Here is a 27018-nt window from a genome sequence, read left to right as displayed (position 1 = left end):
GTAATAATAATGATAAAACATGTTTAATTATTATTATTATTATTATTATTATTATTATTATTATTATTATTATTATTATTATTGTTATGTATTATTATTAATTTGTTACGTTCCATTTGCTTAGCTACGGCATTCATTATTTCAAATTATATATATATATATAGATATACATACACTACATAACCAAAGTATTGGGATATTTATTTTACTATATTTATATTCTTATATATACTGTATATATATATATATATATATATATATATATATATATATATATATATATATATATATACACACATACACATATATATATATATATATATATATATATATATATATATATATATATATGACAGAGGCCTAGATTCAAGAAGCAATTGCGTCTGCGTAACCATAGTTACGCAGCGCAATTGCTTACTTGCGCCGGCGTTACGAATGCTCCTGATTCAGGAACCTCGTTACGCCAACGGCAGCCTAAGATATGACTAGCATAAGGCTCTTATGCCAGTCATATCGTAGGCTGCATTCTTACTTTGGCCGCTAGGGGGCGTTCCCGTTGTGGTCAGTGTATAGTATGCAAATTGCATACTAACGCCGATTCACAACCCTACGCGAGCCCTGCAGGGCAAAAACGGGACGCTGCGCCTCCATAAGGAGTGCGCAGCGGTACCTGAATCTACCCCAGTAAATGTAAACATAGTAAACATATATATATATATATATATATATATATATATATATATATATTTATTTAAGTATATGTAATCTTAAATATAAATATAGTAAAAATAAATATAGTAAAATATAGTAATATATATATATATATATATATATATATATATATATATATATATATATATATATATATATATATATATATATATATATATTTTACTATATTTATATTTTTTTATGTATATGTGTGTGTATATATATATATATATATATATATATATATATATATATATATATACACACACACACACATACATTGGCCCGGATTCACAAAGCACTTACGCCGACGTATCTCCAGATATGCCGCGTAAGTGTAAGTATGCGCCGTCGTATCTATGCGCCGTGCCCATAAACTGAGATACGCCTGAAAATATGCTTCATCCGACTGACGTAACTTTCCTACGCCGTTGTATCGTGGGCGCATATTTACGCTGGGCGCATTTGCCGCTCCCATAGATTTTCTATGCACATATGCAAATGAGGGATATACGCCGATTCATGAACGTAGTTGAGCCCGGCGCATAATATACGCGGTTTGCGTAAGTCGTACGTCCGGCGTAAAGTTATTCCCCATATAGGAGGCGCAACTCATGCAAAGGTATGGACCAGGCAACACAAGCCGTCGTATCTTTTGTCATTTACGTCGTACGTGAATAGGGCTGGGCGTAGGTTACGTTCACGTCGTAGGCAGTGATCCGTCGTATCTTAGGGAGTAGTTCCGACGTGATTGTGCGCATGCGCACTGGGATGCGTCCACGGGACAGCGCATGCGCCGTACATTATTCGTATCTTTATGACGCTTGGCCCATCATTTGCATGGGGTCACACCTCATTAGCATGGCTCACGCCCACTTCCACCTACGCTGGCTTACCCAGCGTATCTTTAAGAGCGAGTGGGAGCGAGTGCTTTGTGAATCCAGTGCTTGCCTCTGTGCGCTGCGTCGGCGTAGCGTATATTAGATACGCTACGCCCGCATAAATATGCGCCGATGTATATGAATCCGGTTATTGTATATATATATATATATATATATATATATTTATTTTATTTTAATTTTTTTTAGTTATCCAAATCTTATAGTATTATCTTTGGTTTTGGGTTTAATACGCACTTTTTAATTCTATTTATACTGGTAAACCTACGACCACAGGACCGCGCGATGGAATAATATATAATCCTCAAGCCTTGTCCACAAACATCGGTAAATCTGTAATATGAACTCTCGAAATTCACCGTGTCAGCGGATGGAGAAAATGCCCATAAATTCCCCCGGGTTGCTTAGCGAGTCAGAATGAGAGAACGCTCTCCAAGATTAAAATGTTGTGCAGCAAAACAATTAAAATGATTAAGAACACTTTTAATGTATTGAAATCTCATGTCTTTGAAGCACGGAGTGTTAATGAGCTCAAAGAAAAAAATAAAAATAATTAAAGGTAGGACTTAATTAAAGGAAAGAAGGCCAGACATTAGCAAATATTATTGGCGCGGCGGAAGGACAAATTGTTTTGCGAGACATTTTTGTATACACAACATTTTTTTCTTGAGATTTAGGAGAAGCATCATCCTAATTAATTTCTTATCGCACCCATGCAAGCTATTCCTGCTGTTGTGCCGGCTGGAAATATGTCCTGTTGGTTTCGTTTTAGGTCAAGAGAGTCGGGATTTAGTTCTCCTCTGGGTATTACTGTCCATTGCTCCAGAGGGAGAGACGCTCAACTCCAATCACAAACAGCCAGCTCCAGACACTTACCCGGGGGATGGGGGGGTTACAGGTAACCTTCAATGGTCTTGTTACTGCTAAGTTGGTAATTGCTGCAGATAGCAAGTGTCTGTTCTGTAAAAATGCCAAGCCCTTGAGAAGAGGTGGCCAAGGGGTGACACGATCACCTTGTATACCATTAATGGTCCTCATATACAGTACTGTGCAATAGTTTTAGGCAGGTGAGAATAAATGCTGTAATCAGAGGCGGCTCTAGGCTTTGTGAGGCCTTAGGCCCCGTACACACGACAGAGAAACTCGACGTGCTTGGCACGTCGAGTTCCTCGTCTCGTTTTGGGATGAAGCCGCCGAAGAGCTCGGCGGGCCGCCTTCTCCTATAGAACAACGCGGCCAACGAGAAAATAGAGAACATGTTCTCTATTTTCTCGTCGAGCTCCTCGGCGGCTCCATCGAGCCAAAACTGTACAGACGACAGAGATTCTCGGCAGAATCCGGGTTTTGACCGAGTTTCTCGGCGAATTCTGCCGAGAATCTCTGTCGTGTGTACGAGGCCTTAGGCAAAACTTAGACATGAGGCCCCACTCACGTCCATAATGGGAAAAATAATTTAAGCAAGAAAAATGGCTGCAGAAAATGCACAGATCTAGCACACAGGTGATCAGCACCACTTCTAGGGAACCCTCCTCAACCATCAGACATATTCAACCAATGAATGAATGAATGAATGAAGAACTTTTATAGCGCAGCACATGCAAACTAAATCGCCTCTGGGCGCTTGTTGTTTCTGTCTCTTTTGGTATCAGAAGAGATGAGTTTTGATCTTTCTCCTGAATGCTAAGTGGTTTTCCTCCAACCGAATGCTGGTTGGTAAAGCGTTCCATAGACTGGGGCCTTGGACAGCGAATCTTCTTTCTCCTTTGGACTTGTAATTGGCTTTTGGGATTTGGAGCAGGTTTTGGTTGGTGGATCGCAGAACGCGATTGGGATTATGAGCTTTTATTTTTTCGCATAGATAATGGGGAGCATTCCCCTGGATACATCTATGCGTTAGACAGAGTGCTTTAAAAGCAATTCTGTCTTTTACTGGTAACCAGTGAAGGGCTCTCAGTGAAGGTGAGATTGATTCCCAAGTTTTTTCCCAGTCACTAGTCTGGCGGCCGTATTTTGAACGACTTGCAGACGAGCGATTTGGTACTTTGGGAGACCGAGGTAGAGGGCGTTTGCACAATCCAATCTGGAGTTTACAATCGCTCCCACCACGGTCGCAATGTCTTCTTTGGGAATAAAAGGAGTGAGTTTGCGTAGTAGGCGCAGCAGATGGTGAGATCCGCTGACCACTGACCCTATTTGTGCATCCATTGTCATGTAGGAGTCGAAGATGACCCCGAGACTTTTGACTTTGGCGCTAGGGGTGATGATTTTGCCCAGAATGGGCGGGGGCAACCAAGTTGTTGCAGGTTGATTCATACGCTTGGCGTGAAACAGGAGAAGTTCTGTTTTCTCTCCTTTGAGTTTAAGATAACTCTTTGTCATCCAGTTCTCTATCAAAGAGAGGCATGTCTAGATTGAGATGGTGATCCTTTTTGTTGCAAATGCGGAAATACAGTTGCGTGTCGTCTGCATATGAGTGATAAAGCAGTTTTTGTCTGCTAATGATTTTAAAAAGAGGACGAAGATAGATGTTAAACAGCACTGGCGATAGAGGCGATCCTTGAGGGACTCCGTGCGATAACGTGCGTTTCTCGGAAGTGAAAGGTCCCAATTTCACTGTTTGTGATCGGTTTTCCAAAAAAGAGGAGAACCAAGATAGATCACCTTCTGCGACTTTGGCTACATCCGCTAGCCGAGTCAGTAATAGTTTGTGGTCTACGGTGTCAAAGGCAGCACTTAGGTCCAGCAGAACCAGGAGACAAGATTCTCCTTCGTCTGCGGCCTCTAGAGCGTCGTCCCATATTTTGAGCAATGCTGTTTCTGTACCGTGTCCAGGGCGGAAACACGATTAAAATGGATCAAGTAGATTATGGGTATCTAGATGCTGTTGCAGCTGTTGTACCACTACTTTCTCCATGACCTTGGAGAGAATGTGTAGGCCTGTTATGGGGCGGCGATGAAGTGGGTCCTTGGGGTCTAGGGTGGGTTTCTTCAAGATGGGTTGGACTATGCCCTCTTTTAACTGTGAGGGTACTATGCCTTCCTTGATTGTTGTATGGTTCTGCTGGGATTGTTACAGCAGAACCATATACATTAAAAGTTAGCCCCAAGCCTGGACCCTGCTGCCGGTTCAGCGGCCATCTTGGTACACCCAGCAACAAGGAGAACCCCTCACTCCCCCCCCCATCCCTCTTAATTCAATCTGCACTTGATCCAGGGCTCTGCCGATCGCCTGTCAAGGGGTCAAGGAAGGGGAGAGGTGAGAAAGAGAGAGGGGTGATAGAGAGATCCGATGGCGCCGACATTATTATTGATTACAGGCAAACTAGGCGGCCGCCTCTGACTGTAATTTAAGAATGCTTTTAAAAAATATATATATTTTAGTTGTTTATTTTTATCAATTTACAAAATGCAAAGTGAGCGAACAGAAGAAAAATCTAAATCAGATCAGTATTTGGTGTGACCACCCTTTGACTTCAAACCAGCATTAATTCTTCAGCCTCATACACACGATCGGATTTACTGCGGACAAAGTGTAGGAGTTTTTTCCGAAGGACGTTGGTCAGGGATTACACACAAATGGCAAAGAATTGTCGGCCAACAAACACAAAACAACATGGTTTTTCAGCTCTTTAGCGCTACCCTTTGGGCAACTTCTGCTAATGTTGTGTTATGGGGAGCATTGCTTCTGAGCATGCGTGTTTGTACTTGCCTACACACATGCTCGGATATTCCGACAACACAAATTTGTTGTTTGAAAATTTTAAAGCGTGATATCCCACATTTGTTGGCGGAAAATGTGACAATTGTCCGATGGCGCGTACAAGCGGTCAGAGCTGTTATTGGGAGGGTGTGTGTGCAAGAGGCAGGCTGTGATTGGGAGGGGGTGTGTGCAAGAGGCAGGTTGTGATTGATTAGGTGTGTGTGCCAGATGGAGGCTGTGATTGGGAGGGGGTGTGTGCCAGAGGAGGGCTGTGATTTGGAGGGGGTGTGTGTCAGAGGGAGGCTGTGATTGGGAGGGGGTGTGTGCCAGAGGAGGGTTGTGATTGGGAGGGCATGTGTGCCAAAGGAGGGCTGTGATTGGGAGGGGGTGTGTGCCAGAGGGATGCTGTGATTGGGAGGGGGTGTGTGCCAGAGGAGGGCTGTGATTGGGAGGGAATGTGTGTCAGAAGCAGGCTGTGATTGGTCAGGGGTGGCTAAACAAACTATCCAATACAGACATGCTGTGTGTCTGTGTGAATGGCCAGCCAAAGGATGAAAACTGACCACACCAACACAGATCAGCTGCGTGGTCAGTTTAGAACAAGGAAAAAAGATGACTGGTTGGATCAACTAGACACTTCAGATGGGAGAAGTACACAAAAATTATACAGACTATGATTTATGTGAACAAACACATAATAAATATTAGTAAGTATTAATAAATATTTAGGGTAACATTTTAATTGGTTCTAAAATGTACAGCATGCAAGGGTAGGGGGTCTTTAGATTGAGGACAGGGACTGATGTGAATGTACAGTGTGTAAAGCACTGGGTAAATTGCTGGCACAATATAAATGCCTGTAGTAAATAACTTTCCGTTATGACTGGAGCACACCTTTAAAACACTCCAGCTTCACTTTGGATATGAAAAAGACAACTTTTTCTTTTCTGAACAGCTGGGATAGAAACCTGTTTCTTAATTAGCACTTCCCCTCTGGGGACTTTTATTTGGTAAATTTGCTCGTTGGAAAGGCATCTGCTGATATGAAATAGCAGATCTCCAGCTTGTTCGGAGCCTTTTAATTCTGACTCAAGAAAAAAAGAGTAAATTGTCACAAAAACAAATGAGTTTTGAGATTGGCTGACGAAATTATGTGGATGTTCTCAGCTTGTCGGTTGATGGGGTAATCAACTTAGCTACTAATGTATTTATCTCATAAGCCCTCAGGTTCCAGAGCCCGACTCTCATTCTGCTACGCCGCTAGTGAAAAAATGCCATCTCGCTGTGTATGATACTTGGGAAGAGTCAGGTAAAGTGCACCTGTTATCCCATCACAAGACGCAGCTTTGGGTATCTTCACTGCTTAAGCCGGCCATAGACAGTTCCAATCTCGGCCAGCTTAGCAAGATTCGATCCATGTATGGGCAGGCTGATTGTACCCAAGTTTTCATTGATTGATCAGCTTGGATGCAACCAGCTTGTGGGTTCTTTTTTCTTGTGATTATTGCTGGCAGCTATAGCCATTAGCCATAGGTGTGCAAAGCCTATTGCATTAGGATGTGCACCCCAAATCTCAAACACATATGCACAGTAGAGCAGAGGACAGTGTCAGGAGAACAGAGGACAGTGTCAGGAGAACAGAGGACGGTGTCAGTAGAGCAGAGGAGGGTGTCAGTAGAGCAGAGGACGGTGTCAGTAGAGCAGAGGACAGTGTCAGTAGAGCAGAGGACGGTGTCAGTAGAGCAGAGGACAGTGTCAGTAGAGCAGAGGACGGTGTCAGTAGAGCAGAGGACAGTGTCAGGAGAGCAGAAGACGGTGTCAGTAGAGCAGAAGACGGTGTTAGTAGAGTAGAAGACGGTGTCAGTAGAGTAGAAGACGGTGTCAGTAGAGCAGAGGACGGTGTCAGTAGAGCAGAAGACAGTGGCCCGGATTCAAAGAGTTTTGCTCTTTTTTTGCGGAGGCGCAGGGCAACGATTTTGCCCTGCGCCCCCGCAAATTTGCTCTGCTGCCCTTGATTCACGGAGCAGAAGCTCCGTGAATTGCGCGGGCGCGCCGGCAAAATTGCCCGGCGCTAGAGCACGCAATTTAAATGATCCCGTAGGGGGCGGGAATCATTTCAATTAGGCGTGCTCCCGCGCCGAGCGTAGAGCGCATGCTCCGTCGTGCATTGCGGCAAATGACGTCGCAAGGATGTCATTTGCTTCCAAGTGAACGTGAATTGCGTCCAGCGCCATTCACGAATCACTTACGCAAACGACGTGAAATTCAAATTTCGTGACGCGGGAATGACGGGTATACTTTAGCATTGGCTGCCCCTACTATTAGAAGGGGCAGCCTTACGCTAAACACGCCGTACGGATACGACGTAACTTGCGTACGCAGGGCTTGCGCAACATTGTGAATCGGTGTTAGTATGCAATTTGCATACTATACACTGAGCACAATGGGAGCGCCCCCTAGCGGTCATCGCAAGAATGCAGCCTACAATATGTGTGGCATCAGGAGCAGTCGTAACGCCGGAGCAAGTAAGCAATTGCGCTGTGTAACCTATGGTTACACAGGCACAATTGCTTCTTGAATCTGGGCCAGTGTCAGTAGAGCAGAAAACGGTGTCAGTAGAGCAGAGGACGGTGTCAGTAGAGCAGTAGATGGTGTCAGTAGAGCAGTAGATGGTGTCAGTAGAGTAGAAGACGGTATCAGTAGAGTAGTGGACGATGTCAGTAGAGATGAGATTGGTATCAGCATTTTTTATTAATATTTTATTTTGAAATTATTTAAGAAAAAAAAATGTATTTATTTTTTATAAAACCCCCGCAGGGGTTTCAGTGTCACACAGCAAAACAGTTAACAGAAAAATACTAAGCCGCCTGGCTCTCACTTCAGCAGAACCACTGTATTTTACACAGGGCCCTCAGACCATCACTCTGCCTTGGCCACAGCACCTTGCTGCACAGGCCCACTTCTGACCTTTAGATAGGGGTTCTCCTGACACCCTGGGCTCTCTCACACCTCTGAGACTCACAGATACCATTAGCCCCCTGGACTCTCTTCTAGTTGCCTCAACTCTCTTAGCCTCCCAGGCACTCTTCCTCAGGGCTGGTGCAAGGATCTTTGACACTCTAGGTGAAACCTAATTTTGCCATACACTGACCCCCCTTACCTGACACATACACTGACCCCCCTACCTGACACATACACTGACCCCCCTTACCTGACACATACACTGACCCCCCCTACCTGACACATACACTGACCCCCCCTTACCTGACGCATACACTGACCCCCCTACCTGACACATACACTGACCCCCCTTACCTGACACATACACTGACCCCCCTTACCTGACACATACACTGACCCCCCTTACCTGACACATACACTGACCCCCCTTACCTGACACATACACTGACCCCCCTACCTGACACATACACTGAACCCCCCTACCTGACACATACACTGAACCCCCCTACCTGACACATACACTGACCCCCCTACCTGACACATACACTGATCCCCCTACCTGACACATACACTGACCCCCCCTACCTGACACATACACTGACCCCCCTTACCTGACACATACACTGCCCCCCCCTACCTGACACATACACTGACCCCCCCTACCTGACACATACACTGACCCCCCCTACCTGACACATACACTGACCCCCCTTACCCGACACATACACTGACCCCCCTTACTCCTAATTCCTGCACGACTCACACACCCCCCCCCCCATATATAGGAACTGCCAGTAAGGAAGTTGTGACATCACTCTTACAAGGCATAAGGAGGCCCCACTCTTCTGAGAGATAAGGAGGGGCCCAGATTTATTGTGTAAACTACTAATTACACCACCCACACCTACTGAAGATAACAAAGGCAGACATGTATGTAGTCCAATCCCCACCCCCTCCTCCATCCATCCATATGGTCTGACTACACACAGTATTTATCAACAGCGGCAGCTGCAAAAACAGCGACTTCTCCAATCCCCCTCCCTTCCCAGAGACTCCTCCACCCTGCACCTACCTCCCGACCACACCGATCACTGGGGTTGCTCCTCCCGATCACCCGCACCAGGTACACAGCACTTACTACGAGCAGAGCCTGAGAAGAGCGGAGAGGCCACACCCCCCTGTCACATGGCACACGGAGGAAGCGCAGGAGCTGTGATGGGTTCAGGGCTGATCGCAGGGGGGATAGCGGGCGATGTCCGATGCCGTACGATGTGTGATCAGCGTGGAGGAGACTGGCGCTGGTGGATTGTGTGCAAGCTCTGTGGAGGACAGTGCGGCACTAGGCTGGAGTGCAATAACCAGCGGCCGTGCGCCCTAGGCGGCAGTGCGCCCCTAGGCGGTCGCCTAGTCCGCCTAGTGGTAGCACCGGCCCTGCTCTTCTTCCTAGACTAGGAGACACTTCCACTCCTCCTAGACTCTCTCAGCTGTCCAAACTCTCTTTAATGGGCATGGAATCTCTCTAACATGGAGTGTTGTCTCCTGAGTAGATCACCTTTGTCTCCAGACAGGATCACACACCTTTCTTCAGATAAGAGCACACCTCCCTCCTGACTGGAGCCCTGAACTTCCAGTCCTTCATTAGAAAGGCTGTGGGCACCTGGGCACTCACCCTGATGCTTTTTAACAAGATCTGGACACTGGGGAGAAATCTGGAGAAAGCTGTAAAAACAGTTTTCTCCAGTGAAAATCAATACTCTGGAGCAGTGGTCTCCAAACTGTGGCCGGGGCCAGATGTGGCCCTTTGCTTGCTTTTATCTGACCCTTGGGGCACTATTTTATCCACTAATACCACCAATGGTAAATATAACTGTCATGGACCTTGGAATGCGGAAGTGTTCCTCCTTGAAATCTATTACCCAGTGGGGGGGTCTTCTGCTCTGTCTTAAGGCTCCAGACGGCTCCATTGTTCTGTGTCTGGCTATTGTGTACATTGATTGCCCCCTGGGGCTTCTGTCTCATTACACATAGCAGTCCTTCTATTCAAGCTATCGGACCAATCCCGCCTGACTCATTTTCAAGTCCTCATTTGCATGGCTACGAGGACCTGAAGGAGAACTACATGTACTTTACAATTGACCAATAGGAAAGCGGTTGTTGGGGGCGGGATGTTCCAAATTCTGTATAAAAGTGTGTTTCCAATAAAGGTCTTCCTGTTTGAACTTACATACAGCCTGCCTGGTGTTTGTTCTAATGGATTCCGAACGACACATAGCTGTAGTTCGGATCCCGGAGCCTTGGATGACCGAACCATCAGACGTTGCAATCTGCAATCTGATCCAATAGTAGCAGAGGAGTGTCGGGAGAGCGCAACCAAGCGAGCAAGGGTCTCGTTACAATAACTAAGATCACAATTCCTCACGACACCAAAGATGGGGCAATTCCACCCAATGACACCAACAATTGGGCCCAATGACACCAATAACAGGGCACAATTCCTCCCATTTACCTGAACAATGGGGTAGAATGCCTCCCACTGACATTAAAGATGGGGCATTGTTTTTCCCTGTGATGTTGGGACCTTTTCTACTCCAAAAGGTCACAGTCCGCGGACCGTTTTCATCGGACATGTTCGATGGTGTGTACGAGGCCTTAGAGGCTCCTCTCTTCTCTTTTATACTCAGTTGTCACATGATGCTACTCTTATATCAAGACATCGCTTGTATATCAAGGCAAAATTTATTAAAATATTTTGCGTGTCTTGCAAAACGCTCTCAAACCAAGTTACTCTCAAACCAAGGTTTTACTGTAAATTCATAGTTAGTTATTATTACCTATTCTTTAGAAATTTCAGATTCTCTTTCAAATTTTCAAATTTGCGAATTTACGTTTTTTTTTTTATTTAAAAATCTATGAATTGCGATCATAACGAATGACCCGAAAAAATAAAAAAGTCTTTTAGATTTTCAAATTTTCGGGTTTTCGGATTTTCAAATTTCAAATTTCCTAATTTAGGAATCTAGGAATTTCCGAATTTTAGTTAATTTGGATGTTTTAAAAAAAACAAAAAAAAACGGAACAAACAGAATTGCACATGTCTATTGTGAATTGAGCCTAAGGCCCCTTTCACACTGGGACAGGGTGTATGGTGACGGTATAGCGTCGCTATTTTTAGCGCTAAAACGCCTGAAAGGGGCCTCTGAACTCTTTCACATGTCTATATCAGAAACATTGCTCCAGATCCCATCCTGAAATGGTGGACCTTGGATCTTTAACAACTGGAATTTTTGCAAGATCTTGCTGCCCCCTAAGAACTGGTGAAGCCCAAAGGAAACACTAGAAAACCAAAAACAGAGGGTGCACCAGCCTTGCCCATTATCTTTATATATCCTTTTATTGAAGTGATGTTGGGGGGGCGGTCTGAGGAAGAGGGGACCATCACGAAATGAAAAAGACTCACCATTCCTACAGAGCAGTATAGCAAGGTAGTCCTGGTAGAAGGAGTCAATGAAGAGTAGGAGGCTCGGAGCCTGAGCTGTCAGGAAGCTGAAAGCGATATTTTCCCTAGAAATCACTGTATCGGCGTATATCGCTGAGGCTGATGCACTGCCGTTCCTGGACACCGGATACGGCTCCTGGAAAACATAGGTGACCGAGGTCCCAGCTTCAAACATAGCAGAAACCTCTAGAAAGAAAACAGAAATACAGATAGAATTCTTAAAAATATATATCTACGCACTCTTATTTATAAAAAAAACGAACGGTTAGTAAATGACTATAAGGAAAGAAAGTGCTGCACTAAAATTTTGACTAGTGCAAAGTGAATGGTAAATCTCAACATATAACGTTGTGCCGCCTTTTGATTGCATCCTTACTGTGGGAGAGTACGGGGTGTACCAAGATGGCTGCGATGGAACGTGACTTCAGTTAACAAATCTGATGGGTCGCTGATTCTGACGGAACACCGGTATCACTCCGGTATAACCACTTGAAGTCCAGTGATGTATCAGATATATAACTGGTCGGCAAGTGGGTTAATATCCTTAAATTTTTTTATTTTGCCATCATCCCATTCAGGAGATTTACCATCACTTGTTGTTTTGTAGACACAACAGGGAGGGAAATGGACCAACTAAGGGAAATACCCTGTTAAGCAGCTTTGACTTAAACAGGTCTCCCCATTGGAAGATGTGCCCTCTATTGCCGTTACGGTGACAGCCCAACATTTTGGATTTTCCAACGACCGGTAGAACTGATATAGAGAGTAAGGCCTCGTACACACCATAGGATAGCCAGAGGGCAACGGTCTGAAGGACCGTTTTCTTCAGTCCAAACCGATCGTGTGTAGGCCCCATAGGTTATTTAACCTTAGGTTAAAAAAACGAGACCTTGCTTTAAAATTGAACCTATGGACTGGTAACCGATAGGTCAAAACCGATCGTTAGTATGGAAAACCATTGGTTAAAAACCCGCGCATGCTCAGATTCAAGTCGACGCATGCTTGGAAGCATTGAACTTTGTTTTTTTCAGCACGTCGTTGTGTTTTACGTCACCGCGTTCTGACACGATCGGGTTTTTAACTGATGGTGTGTACGCACAACGGCCCAACAGTCAGCCTCATAGGTTAACTTAGGACAACGGTCCTTCAGACCGTTGTCCTCTGGTTAACCTATCGTGTGTACAAGGCCTTAATCTTACAGAACCTGACCTTCAATGATGCTGGTGATCCCCGAGTAGCACAAATGACCAACTTTGGAGGAAAGGGCCCTTCCTTATCCCAACGACTCTTGTGCTCCTCAGCCCACATACAGGCAGCAGAAACTGTGTACCTGTCCTGACTCAATTTTGCTTTATTCCACCAATGGTAATTGCACTCTCACCTTTCTTGCAGTAAGGTCCCTCGAAGGCGGAGTTGGTGCAGTCACAGATATATCCTTTGCGTTTTTCCACACACTTGCCATTGTTGTGGCACAAGTTCCCATAGCTGCTGCAGTGGCCAGGACAGCCCGGCCTGATCCCTAGAGTGACTCTGGCCTTTTCCTCCAGATCCAAGGTCTGTCCGTTCAGCTGGAGGTAGCGGATACATCCCACGAAACCCCTCTGCCTGGACACCGTTCCTCCTGCAGAACAGAATGGCATGGTTAGTCTCTGACAGCAATGCACTGAGAATAATGATGATGGGTGGTCACCAAAACATTTTACAGAACGTTTTCTAGTCTAAGACAAATTGTTTTTAAAAGCTAAACACATTTCAGAGCCATACTCACACTTCATCAGGGCTTGACGAAATAAGGAAATTATATATGTAGACATGAAAATCAATGAATAATTAGGTGTTTCGATAGTAAGTGGTTGTGCACAGTACTTGAACCAGCTGTTGAGAATGCTGTGTAAACCCACTCACAACACTTTGGAAGGCAAACAGGGAAATTTGGAAGGGAACAAAAAGGTAAGAACAAGCTGAACAGAAATGAAATAGACCTGTGGCCTCCAAACTGTGGCTCTCTGCTTGCTTTTATCTGGCCCTTGGGGCATTATTCCCCCCACCCTCAGCAACAGCAGGGCAATAGTGCCACTGACACTAACGGTGGGGCACTACTTCTCCCACTGACACCAACGGTGGGGCACTATTCCTCCCACTGACACCAACGTTGGGTCACTATTCCTCCCACTGATACCATTGTTGGGGCACTATTCCTCACACTTACACCAATGATGGGACACTAATCCTCCCACTGATACCAATGTTGGAGCACTTGTCCTCCCACTGACACCAATGATGGGGTACTATTACTGACACCAATGATGGGACACTATTCCTCCAACTAACACCAGTGATGGGAATGTGTTTGCTTAGTCTTGTTTTGTTCCCCCCTTTTTTTGTGTGTGTGTTGTTTCCAAGGGACTCTTGGGTGTGTTTTTTCAGGGCAACCGAGACGGTTTGCAGTTTGTTTGACTACCCTTGGTACCTCAGGTCTATTTAAACTGATACATAGTAAGGGAGTCATTTTTGTATCTACCCAAGAGCAGGGGTGTTTGGCTTTACTGCCCCCCACTAAGTTGGTCCAGGGCAGGCAGGGTGACACTATATTGTTGCTTGCTGTTACTCCCAGTTGAAACGGTTGTCCGAGCTCGGACTGGGCGCGCCCCTTGGTGTCCCTCATTTTTCCCATCCCTCCTCCCTTCCCCTTATCCTTTGTCTCCTCCCCTATACCCCCTAACCCCCCGGGTTATTGTTGTTGTTTTTTTCATTTTATTTTATTTGGCTATGTTGTATTGTGCAACTGTCAATATTATTTGAAAATGAAAATAAAGATTTAGCAAACACCAGTGATGGGGTATCATGTCTCCCACTGATACCAACGATGGGGCTTTATTACTCACCCTAATATCAATGACGGGGCATTGTTCAATCCCACTAACGCCAGGACATTTTTTCCCCACTGGCCTCAGTCCGGCCCCCCAAAATTTGAAGGACAGTAAACTGACCCATTGATTAGAAAAAGTTTGGAGACCCCTGAAATAGAATATTACTAAAAATAGTGGGCCAGATCCACAGAGAGAGTACGCTGGTGTACTTTCAAATTTCCAGCGTCGTATCTTTAGTTTTAATCCTCAAACCAAGATACGACGGCATCTGGGTTCGATCCGCGATCGTAGATGCAATACTTCAGCGTCCGCTGGGTGGAGTTTGCGTAGTTTTCCGCGTCGGGTATGCAAATTAGCTATTTCCTTAGATCCACGAACCTACGCGCATTCTCTTACATCGTCTCTAGTCGGCTTTTTCCGGCATATAGTTAAAGCTGGTATTTTGCGGCGTATAGATAGACTTGCCATGTTAAGTATGGCCGTCGTTCCCGCGTCGATTTTTTTTTTTTGCGGAAGTCGTCCGTGAATAGGGATGGACATAATTGACGTCTAAGTTAAAAAAAATTACGTTGTTGCGACGTCATTTAGCGCAATGCATGGCGGGAAATTTAGGGACGGCGCATGCGCAGTTCATTCGGCGCGGGGACGCGCTTCATTTAAATGAAACATGCCCCCTACCCGCCGATTTGAATTACGCGCCGAGAGATACACTACGCCGCCGTAACTTACGGCGCAAATTCTTTGTGGATTCAAAGAATTACAAAGTAAGTTACAGCGGCGTAGTGTATCTCCCATACGCTGCGCCCGTGCAGATCTCTGTGGATCTGCCCCAGTAATTCTCCTTGAATAAGCGGAGTACAGGTTCACTTTACATTCAGTCATTTAAAGCGGAGGTTCACCCATAGCGAACACATTTTCCCCTTAGCTTCATGCTCGTTTTGTCTAGGGGAATCGGCTATTTGTTTTAAAATATGAGCCGTACTTACCCGTTTTCGAGATGCATCTTCTCCGCCGGTTACGGGTATGGGCTGCGGGACTGGGCGTTCCTTCTTGATTGACAGTCTTCCGAGAGGATTCCGACGGTCGCATCCATCGCGTCACGATTTTCCGAAAGAAGCCGAACGTCGGTGCGCAGGCGCAGTATAGAGCCGCACCGACGTTCGGCTTCTTTCGGCTACGAGTGACGCAATGGATGCGACCGTCGGAAGCATCTCGGAAGACTGTCAATCAAGAAGGAACGCTCGCTCCCGAAGACCCATACCCGGAAGCGACGGAGAAGATGCATCTCGAAAACGGGTAAGTACGGATCATATTTTAAAACAAATAGCCGATTCCCCTAGACAAAACGAGCATGAAGCTAAGGGGAAAATAGAAAAAAAAAACGAATTGGGTGAACTCCCGCTTTAAAGGCTCATTATTTGCAGATGTTTTGCATGCACATGTACAGTAGTTCTGTCTGAGAATGTTATTGAAATATGTTCAACTTTCTAATTTTAGAATGTGAAAGTTTGATATTCAGGAAGAGATATTTATTTCTGTTTCTCTGGCATATGACTCAGCTGTGTTGTGGCCACTTCATATCAAAAGTATTCTGAGAATGGCTGCACGTCTTCACCCACTTTCACTGAAGGACTGAAAAGAAAGTAAAGCCCCGTACGCACGGTCGGAAATTCCCGACAGGAAAAGTCTGATGGGAGCTTTTGATCAGGAATTCCAATCGTGTGTATGCTCTATCGGTCAGAAATAGATTGAGAGCTGGTTCTCAATTTTCCCGTAGGAATTTCCAACACACTTTTGCCCATTGGAAATCCTGACCGTGCATAAAAAGGAAAAAAGGAAAAGGAATGAAGGAATTGAAGGAAGGACAAATGAAGGAAGGAAAGGGAAGAAAGGAAAATGAAAGAATGAAAAGTAAGGAAAAGTAAGGAAAATGAAAGAAAAGGAAAGGAAGGAAAAGGAAGAAGGAAGGAAAATGAAAAAGGAAAGAGAGGGAAAATGAAAAAGGAAGGGAAAAGGGATGGGAAAAAGAAAAAAGGAAGGAAGAAAAAAGGAAAAGGAATTAAGAAAATTAACGAAGGAAAAATGAAGGAAGGAGAAGGAAAAAGAAAAAAATGAAAAGGAAGGAAATGGAAAAGGATTTAAAGGGAAAAAGAAAAAGGGAATAAAAGGGGAAAAAGAAAAGGGTTCAAGAAAAGGAAAAAATTAAGGAAAGCAAAATGTTTCAAGGAAAGGGAAAAAGGAAAAAAAAAAAAGAAAGGAAGGGGAAGGGAAAAAAGAAAAGGAAAGGGAAAGAGGAAGGAAAGTTAAGGTAAGGAAATGGAAAAAGGAAAGGTAAGTAAAGGAAAGAAACAGTAAGGGAAGGGAAAAAAAAGGTAGTGTAGAGGAAAAAAGGAAAGGGAAGGGAGAAAATAAAATAAAAACTATAGGAAGAAAAAAGAGAAAGGAAAAGTAAGGGAAAGGAAAGGGGAAAGGTTAGGGGAGAGAAAAAGAAAATGGAAGGAAAAAGGAAAGGGAAGGGAAAAGGAAAGGAAGTGTAAGGGAAAAGGAAAGGAAGTGTAAGGGAAAGGAATAAGGAAAGGAAAAAGAAAAGGGAAGAGAAAAATGAAAGAAAAAGTAAGGGAAAAAAGAAAGGGAAGGGAAAAAGGAAAGGTAAGAGAAGGGAAAGGGAAAGGAACAGAGAAAAGGAGTCACCGCTCCAGGTGGATCTTTAGCAGACAAATCAAGGAACCTCCCAGGAATCCAAGGTGCTGGCAATGCACTAGGCAAACGACGCGTTTTCGCACACAGTTAGTGCTTAGTCATGCCTGTCCCCTTATGTGACTGTATATTTGGATTTGCATGTCCAGTTTTTATTAATAAAGACTACTTCTTCAAGTTCCTTTGGAGTGCGGCTGTCCATCCATTTCCACTTTTCCAGGAAAGGGAAAGGAAAGTGAAGGGGAAAAAGAAAAGAGAAGGGAAAGGAAAGGAGAAGCTAGGTAGACAGAAAAATTAAATATGGAAAGAAAGAAAGTCTCTTCTGGAATGTTCCCAACATGTGAATTGATTAGAAATGTCTGGCAGACACTCTGGACTCACCCACATAGAGCTGAGCATTCAGCAGCGGTCGGAGGCGCCCATCGAACGGGGTCTGTACCAGTTTCCTGGGCTGGTTATCCACAACAAGGCTGGTTTCCTTAATATTCCTCTCAGCTCTGACGCGATGCCACTGACCATCATTTAAGGCCGTGATGGACTGCAAAGAAACCTCCACTGGTCCATTTCCCGCATCGAATGAAAACGTCACCTGGTGGGGAGCTGTAAAGTACACAAGGCGATCAATACCGCAATCAATATCTATTTCCATTGATTTACTGTATGTTGATGTATTTTTACTGTTGATGTCCATTGATCGGTTTTTGGCCTTACTTACGTAATGTTTTAATTATACTTTCCTTTGTACTCTCACTCCTTCTGTAATATAATCTAAAATTAACTTGTACCTAAAAATATACATCATAAATTAGCTATTTAAAACTTCCCCACTCAAACCCAATCTTATTGATGTCATCTTAGACGAGCAGGCAATATTTGTGACCAAAATAACAAAGACAAAGTAATAAATTTGTTAACAGAATAGATCAGATATATCCCAATTCTATGGCTTATTCAGAACTTAAAGTGACAACAGAGCAAGATTCTACAAAAATGTTACTGTTTTTTTTTTTTATTAGCTTTATAAAGTGTAACTAAGAAAAATAAAAAGATAACCTATACAAGAAGCTGTAATCTGTTAGTAGCATTATCACAACAGTTTTATTTTTTCCGAACCCCCTTTTACATGCAGGGAGGTCTTAGACATGGCCTTAAATGGACTATTCTAGCCCAATTTTTTTAAGTCTTTTAATAAGGACACTTACCTGTCCAGGGTGCCCGCAATGTGCCCCCCCCCCCTCCCGAGGCCGATGCCAGCACCACCATTCTAACTAACTAAGGAAAACAGGCAGTGCAGCCTTGCGGTTTTACTGCCGTTTCCTACTGCACATGTGCGAGTCGCACAGCGCTTTGTGAATGGCCGGCTGTCTTCTAGGACACACACATGTCCCAGAAGACAGCCGGCCCCGTTTCACAAGACACTTTCCCAGGCTTCAGTCCTGCTTAGAGAAATAAGGGGAGTGGCTTTCGATGAAGGCTTCGATCCTGCTTAGAGAAATAAGGGGAGTGGCTTGGGATGAAGGCTTCAGTCCTGCTTATAATAATAAGGGGAGTGGCTTGGGATGAAGGCTTCAGTCCCGCTTAGAGAAATAAAGGGAGTGGTTTGGGATGCAGGCTTCAGTCCTGCTTAGAGAAATAAGGGAAGTGGCTTGGGATGAAGGCTTCAGTCCTGCTTACAGAAAAAAAGGGCAGTGGCCTGGGATGCAGGCTTCAGTCCCACTTAGAGAAATAAGGGGAGTGGCCTGGGATGCAGGCTTCAATCCCCCTTAGAGAAATAATGGGAGTGGCTTGGGATGCAGGCTTCAGTCTTGCTTATAGAAATAAGGGGAGTGGCTTGGGATGCAGGCTTCCGTCCTGCTTATAGAAATAAGGGGAGTGGCTTGAGATGAAGGCTTCAGTCCTGCTTAGAGAAATAAGGGGAGTGGCTAGGGATGCAGGCTTCAGTCCTGCTTAGAGAAATAAGGGGTGTGACTTGGAATGTAGCTTTTGGTCCTGCTTAGAGAAGTAGGGGGAGTGGCTTGGGATACAGGCTTTGGTTTTGCTAAGAGAAGTAAGGGGAGTTGCTTGGGCATTCGCTATTTGTGACACAACTGGGTGGGATCGGAAACGCAGTGCTCTGCGCCTTGAGCCCTCCCTTTTTTTAAGCCTATTAGAGCCTTTGGCTCTAATCACGTGCTTCAAAAAAACACACCTCTGCCATTGTAATCCATGCGTCTGGAGCCCTGTATGTACAGTTAATCAGGGGGCCAGGCGCATGGATTGGGGGGGGGGGGGGGGGGCGGCACCCGTGCGCCCCTAATGGATGCATGTTTACTCCAGGTCAGTGTCTCAGAAAGTTCAGTAGGGGCGACCCCACACAACTTTTTGTAGTGAGTTTGCTTTAAAGGAGATAAATCACCATTGGAAGTTGACATTTCTTGGATAATGTCAAAAGAATTTAGTAATTTAAAAGATGCAAAAACATCTTCAACTTTGAAGTGACTTTCCAAAGAGTTTTATATTGCAGTTCTTTTTTGCCGTCTTCAGTTTTGACACTTCAACATAAAGCATTTGATGAGCAATTTATGAAGGATCAAGAGGGATTTTTTTTTTTTTTTTTTAACTCCAAATTGTTCTTTCTTCCTCCCACGCAGAACGCATCACCAGATAAATCTGCTCTGACTCGGCACCCTTTGTTAAATTGGGTTCATTATGTTATTATTTTGCAGTTCTGAAAGGTTATTATTCAAATTCAGCAACATTATTTTTAGTTTTTTTTGTGTGTGTTTTTACAAGTTGCGCATCATTACCGTCGAAGGGCTTATGTCATTTCAATTTGGAGCTTGAAAATATACGATTGCGCCAATTAAATGAGAGCACAGAATAATCATTAAGATCGAGATTCGGAAAACACATCCATCACGCCTGCCTAGATTGTTATTCGCCTAGTGCCTCTTCCCACAAAGAACGTAAAGGTCAAGACACTTAACTAAAATAAAGAAAACAAAAGAATCTCAAATACTATAATTGAAGTGTGGGGAGCAATTTTTATTTTCAATTTGTCATAAAAAAAGCCAAAAAAAAAATATGAATATTAGAACATAATTAGGCAAATACCTTTTCTATAAAAAAAAAAAAATTGGGATTTTTTATGTCAATTTTTTCTTTTGAAATGCCCCAGTCTTTTCTCAAATTACATTGAATTTTTTTTAACAAATCTTAAATACTGTAATTGAGGTGTGGGTAGCAATTTTTATTTTCAATTTGTCATTAAAAAAAGCCCCCCCAAAAAAACCACTGAATATTAGAGCAAATACCTTTTCTATAAAAAAATATTTTTTTGTTTTTTTTATGTAATTTTTTTCTTTTGAAATGCCCCAAGCTTTTCTTAAGTTACATTGAATTGTTTTTAACAAATCTTAAATACTGTAATTGAGGTGTGGGGAGCAATTTTTATTTTCAATTTGTCTTAAAAAAAAAAAGCAAAAAAAAAAAAACACTGAATATTAGAACATAATTAGGCAAATACCTTTTCTATAAAACAATATTTTTTGGGGATTTTTATGTCAATTTTTTCTTTTGAAATGCCCCAAGCTTTTCTTAAATTACACTGAATTGTTTTTAACAAATCTTAAATACTGTAAATTAAGGTGTGGGTGGCAATTTTTATTTTCAATTTGTCATAAAAAAAAGCCAAAAAAAAAACACTGAATATTTGAACATAATTAGTCAAATACCTTTTCTCTAAATACATTTTTTATTTTTTATGTCAGTTTCTTCTTTTGAAATGCCCCAAGCTTTTCTTAAATTACATTGAATTGTTTTTAACAAATCTCAAATAATATAATTGAGGTGTGGGGAGCAATTTTCACTTTCAATTTGTCATAAAAAAACAAAACAAAAAAAAAACACTGAATATTAAAATATTAGAACATAAATAGGCAAATAATTAAAAGGGAACATTAAATAACAATTTGAGGCAGCTCCAAATAAGAAAGTTACATACAAAATGCAATTTTTTTTTTAGAGAGAGAAATATACAAATGAATAGGCCTATTGGCTATTTATTTGTATATTTCTCTGATTTCCCTAAAATATTTAATTTTTTTGCACTTTTGATGTAAATTTCTTGTTTGGCGCTCCTTCAAATTTTTTATGTAAATTTTTTCTTTTGAAATGCCCCAAGCTTTTCTTACACTACTTTGAATTGTTTTTAACAAATCTCAAATACTATAATTGAAGTGTGGGGAGCAACTTTTATTTTCAATTTGTCATAAAAAAAAGCCCCCCCCCAAAAAAAAAACACTGAATATTAGAACATAATTAGGAAAACACCTTTTCTATAAATAAAGATTTTTATTTATTTTTTATTTTTTATGTCAATTTTTTCTTTTGAAATGCCCCAAGCTTTTCTTACATTACTTTGAATTGTTTTTAACAAATCTCAAATACTATAATTGAAGTGTGGGGAGTAATTTTTATTTTCAATTTGTAATAAAAAAACAAAACAAAAGCAAAAAAACACACTGAATATTAAAATATTAAAACAGAAATAGGCAAATAATTAAAAAGGAACATTAAATAACAATTTGAGGCAGCTCCAAAGAAGAAAGTTACATCAAAATGCATTTTTTTTTAGAGAGAGAAATTAGAGAAATCTACAAATGAATAGGCCTATTGGCTATTTATTTGTATATTTCTCTGATTTCCCTAAAATATTTTTTTTTTTTTGCACTTTTTTATGTAAATTTCTTGTTTAGCTCTGCCTCAAATTGTTATTTAATGTTCCCTTTTAATTACTTGCCTAATTATGTTCTAATATTCCAGGGGGTTTTTTTGGTGTTTTTTTTTTTTTTTGCTTTTTTTTTTGTTTTGTTTTTTTATGACAAATTAAAAATGAAATTTGCTCCTCACACCACAATTATAGTATTTGAGATTAAATCTCTTTTCCTCTAGACATAAAGAGTTTGGGGTGGAGGAACTTGACTGGCCTGCAAAGGATGAAGGATTAGTGTGTAGACTGCAAGCCAGGCCTTCTTGTCCAACATCAGTGCCTGACCTCACAAATGTTATTCTAGAAGAATAGTCAAACATTCCCATAGACACACTCCTAAACCTTGTGGACAGCCTTCTCAAAAGAGTTGAAGCTGTTATAGCTGCAAAAGGTGGGCCAACTCAATAATGAACCCTACAGACTAAGACTGGGATGCTATTAAAGTTCATGTGTGTATAAAGTCAGGTGTCTCAATACTTTCGGCAATATAGTGTACATAAGAGGCAAAAATTGTTCATTGCTCAAGGAACCCCTAGCTACCTCTGGAACCCTGGTTGAGAAACCCTGAACTAGGGGATGTCTTTTTCTGGAGGTTTCTTGAACGCGTCTGTCCACAGACTCGGTGGACCGTCTGACATTTATCAAAATGAAAAAAAGCAAGTACAGCGCAAATCCTAATAAATGAAAATTCTGATGTGACACAAAATTAAGTGAAAAAAAATTTGAAAAAGAAAAATGATAAAATTATCAATTATCAAAATGAACCAGTCCTGGATTACCAGCAGCTATGAAGCTCCTGATACTGATGTCTCTGATTACGTGTTTTTGGGATGTGGAATGAAAGAATGGTCAAATGTTCCCATAGACACCCTCCTAAACCTTGTTGACAGCCGTCCCAGAAGAGTTGAAGCTGTTATAGCTGCAAAGGGCAGGGCCAACTCAATATTCAACCCTACGGACTAATAGCTAGATTCAGGTAGCCCCGCGCAACTTTAAGGCGGCGTAGCGTATCGTATTTACGCTACGCCGCCTTAAGTCAGAGAGGCAAGTACTGTATTCTCAAAGTACTTGCCTCCTAACTTACGGTGGCGTAGCGTAAATGTGGCGGGCGCAAGCGCGCCTAATTCAAAATAGGCTGAGGGGGCGTGTTTTATGATAATTTGCTTTGACCTGACGTGATTGACGTTTTTTGGGGCGGCGCATGCGCCGTCCGCCTACATTTCCCAGTGTGCATTGCCGCTAAGTACGTCGCGTGGTCCTATTGATTTCGACGTGGACGTAAATGACGTAAATCCATATTCACGGACAACTTATGCAAACGACGTAAAATTTTCGAATTTCAAAGCGGGAACGGCGGCCATACTTTAACATTGGCTATGCCACCTAGGGGGGCATGTTTATCTTTAGGCGGCCTATCTCTTACGGAAACGGCGTATCTGTACTGCGTCAGCCGGGCGTACGTTCGTGAATAGGCGTATCTAGTGATTTACATATTCTACGCCGACCGCAATGGAAGCGCCACCTAATGGCCAGCCTAAATATTGCACCCTAAGATAGGACGGCTCAAGCCGTTGTATCTTAGATAGGTTTAAGTGTATCTCTGTTTGATAATACACTTAAACTTAGGTCGGCGCAGATTCCGAGTTAGGTCGGCGTATCTACTGATATGTGAATCTAGCTATAAGACTGGGATGCCATTAAAGTTCATGTAAAGGCAGACGTCCCAATACTTTTGACAATAAAGTGTCACTCACTGTGTAAAAATGACAGGCATCTGAGATTACCAATGAAAAAAGCACAGAATATAGGCTCAGAGGCCAAATAATAAAAGGCTTACCGAATAACCAAATAACAATTAGTAAGGGAAAAACAGCACATAACATAACCTAAAAAGCACATCCACTTTAATGCAGTCAACAAAAACCAAATACCGTCCATTATGCATCTACGAAATGCCAAAGCAGCACGGAGCCGTGCTATGCGTTGCCACGGAAACGGAAATTGACTGTCTCCGGGGACCGATCAGCAGAAAAAAAATCAAAAGAAAGTGACAGACTGTTCCCATCACACCTCTAACACACAGAATAAAAGGGAGTTTAAATGTTGTCGTTACGCCAGGTGTTTGCAAAGCTCAGAGCCGCAATGTTAACACCTCCTCCATCTCCAAATATAAATCTCGAAGAAAGGTGCGAAGATAAAAGTCCTGACATTTTCTCACACACTGCCAATTTATCCATTCTCACTGACAGCCGGATAATTAGTGGCTGATGATATATAATCTGAGGGTATTATTGATGAAATTGTAGACTTCCAACTGAGTTCCTCCTCACATCTTCTCCCCACCTGTTGAATCATTAAAAGCAATTCTTAGGAGCCCATGCTCGACGCGTTTTTGGACCGCAAAATATTGACTTTGAATTCTTCCTTTTCCTCAGTTATATCTAATATTTTACTTTTACTTTGTGTTTCAGGTTTATCCAGATTTAAGATTTTAATGGGTACATTACTGGGATAATTGCCCCGTTTTTACTTACTTACTCCTCAAACCTGCACTCTGTGCCTTACTTACTCCTCAAACCTGCACTCTGTGCCTTACTTAGTGCTCAAACCTGCATTCTGTGTCTTACTTACTCCTCAAACCTTCACTCTGTGCCTTACTTACTCCTCAAACCTTCACTCTGTGCCTTACTTACTCCTCAAACCTTCACTCTGTGCCTTACTTACTCCTCAAGCCTGCACTCTGTGCCTTACTTACTCCTCAAACCTGCACTCTGTGCCTTACTTACTCCTCAAACCTGCACTCTGTGCCTTACTTACTCCTCAAACCTGCATTCTGTGTCTTACTTACTCCTCAAACCTGCACTCTGTGCCTTACTTACTACTCAAACCTGCACTCTGTGCCTTACTTACTCCTCAAACCTGCACTCTGTGCATTACTAACTAGTCAAACCTGCACTCTGTGCCTTACTTACTCCTCAAACCTGCACTCTGTGCATTACTTACTCCTCAAACCTGCACTCTGTGCAATACCGCATGTGGCCAGAGGTGGGGGTGGGGGCACCAGAGCCCCTCGGGAACACACGGAAAGGCCCGAGGACAGCTCGGCTGACCTCTGCAAACCTCAGAAAGGCTAGGAAACTGAGTCTTTCCGGCTACGCTCAGCTCCAGCGCCCCCCACCTCAGGCCAAACACGGTACTGCTTGAACCGAGTTATGTTTTTTTTTAAATACAGTGCTCGTATTGCGAAACGCTCGTTAACGGCGTTGCTCGCAATCCGAGGTTCCACTGTATTATAAAAAGATTTTTATTTTATTGCAGATTTTTTTTTTAATAAGCTGTTGTGTAAATCCAGGCTTGACCCAGAAAACAGAGACATTTTTGTTTTGTAAAATTAGTTTTGATATTTTGCGATGCAGACGGATTTTGCAAAACTTTCCTAAAAAAAAAAAAAACGTTATATCTCGAAAGTTCTATTCAAACATCTCCGGCGTGGGCAGCAATAAAAGGCGTTCTGGAGGCCCTTAAACTCATTAAACAGATGATACATTTAAAGAAAGCTAATTGCTTCATAATGAGTTTTGATATAATGATAATGGCACATCAAAGTCCGATTCAATTGTTTTTCTTTGTGGACATAAAATTTTAAATAAAATAAACAGCCATAAATGAGTAAGAGCGATAATTGCTGATTGTCACTGGAGATAGGAGGAAGCTCAGCACAAAGCGGAAAGTAAATACAAAGTCAGAGAAGTTTGGTGGAACTTTTGCCCGCCGTCAGTGAAAATTGCGGTTTTATGTGGACGGCGCAGATGGGGTTTTGTAGCCCGGAGGGACTTTTCTCAAACGATTCTCTAGTGGCGCGCTGCCCTGGAGGCTCGGAATGGATGTAAAGAGTCAGGTGCAATGCGGTCCCCTAGAGACAGTGGATTTACTTAATGATTGCAGCAACTTCTCTGCTCTCAGATTAGGATGAAGCTCCTGAATTATGCTCAGGTTGTATTCTGATGCAAATAGAGGCCGTCAAAACAAAATAGCTATTGGCAATGAACCCTGGGCCTAGAAGACCTATTGAAATTCTCTAACCATTGTGACAAAGGATTAGAGAGAAACCTCAGGCCAAGAATTAATGAAAAATGATTTGTATAGGTTATTGTGATGTAGTACCCTCCTAGTTTAGAGCAGGCTGCTAGGTAAATTTTGTTTGGCTCCCCTGTAATCAGCGGAGCATGGGTTGATTATTTAGGGCTGCTCAGTGTTTCACGGGCTGTTGCTCTGCGGCTTTCCCTATTCTTCTAGAGCATTGATTCTCAACCTGGGGGTCCGGACCTCCTTGGGGGTCGAATAATGATTTGCCAGGGGTCACCGAATCTTGGGCTGTTCTTGACGCCCGCAACGCTCTCCCAGCCTTTTTGCGGCCGCCCAGCAGGGCTGTCACTGGAGCCCACGGGCGCCCACTCAGCCTCTTTTCAGTCGCCCATTCAGCTCATGGCATGGCTGGGGGGCAGAGACTAGAGGTCAGCTGACTCGTGAGGAATGTGAAGTGGGAGGGGCTGGAGGAGACCCTATCACCTGATTTCGGCATAGGTGTCACTGTTACTACAAGACACCACAAAGTCAGAGACACATTGAAGCTGGAGACACAGTGAATAACACTACCTTTGATTATAGTTGCCATTAAAAGTCCCCACTACAGTTCTCAGATCAGTAGATGACCTTGGTCAAGAGCACCAAAGTTGGCTGATCAGAACTCCCCGCCAGCACTGCCACTGATCCCTTTTCCCCACCACTCATCCCATTCTCTCCACCGAGGAGTGAGAGAAGGAACAAACAGAGAATACATGGAAGGGAGAGGAAAAGAGGGGGATGAACAAAGAAAAATGGAGAGAAAGAATAAGAGAAAGAACGAGAACGATGGCTAGAGGGATGGAAAAAAA

At 43.0% G+C, this 27018-nt stretch overlaps 1 protein-coding gene across 1 annotated transcript in view; it reads right to left on the bottom strand.

Annotated features, from left to right (window-relative positions):
* The window catches only part of CNTNAP5 (contactin associated protein family member 5), a 373233-nt gene that overhangs the window by 74415 nt on the left and 271800 nt on the right, over positions 1-27018 (bottom strand). The window contains exons 16-18 of the mRNA XM_040358233.1: positions 17716-17934; positions 13149-13388; positions 11729-11953 (exon numbers count right to left, since the gene is read on the bottom strand). Of these exons, the coding sequence (XP_040214167.1) occupies positions 11729-11953; positions 13149-13388; positions 17716-17934 (684 nt within the window). The remainder of the gene's footprint in view (positions 1-11728; positions 11954-13148; positions 13389-17715; positions 17935-27018) is intronic.

Source organism: Rana temporaria, chromosome 6, assembly GCF_905171775.1.
Source record: "Rana temporaria chromosome 6, aRanTem1.1, whole genome shotgun sequence".
Classification (NCBI taxonomy): Eukaryota; Metazoa; Chordata; class Amphibia; order Anura; family Ranidae; genus Rana; species Rana temporaria.
This window is presented reverse-complemented; position numbering and strand designations above follow the sequence as displayed.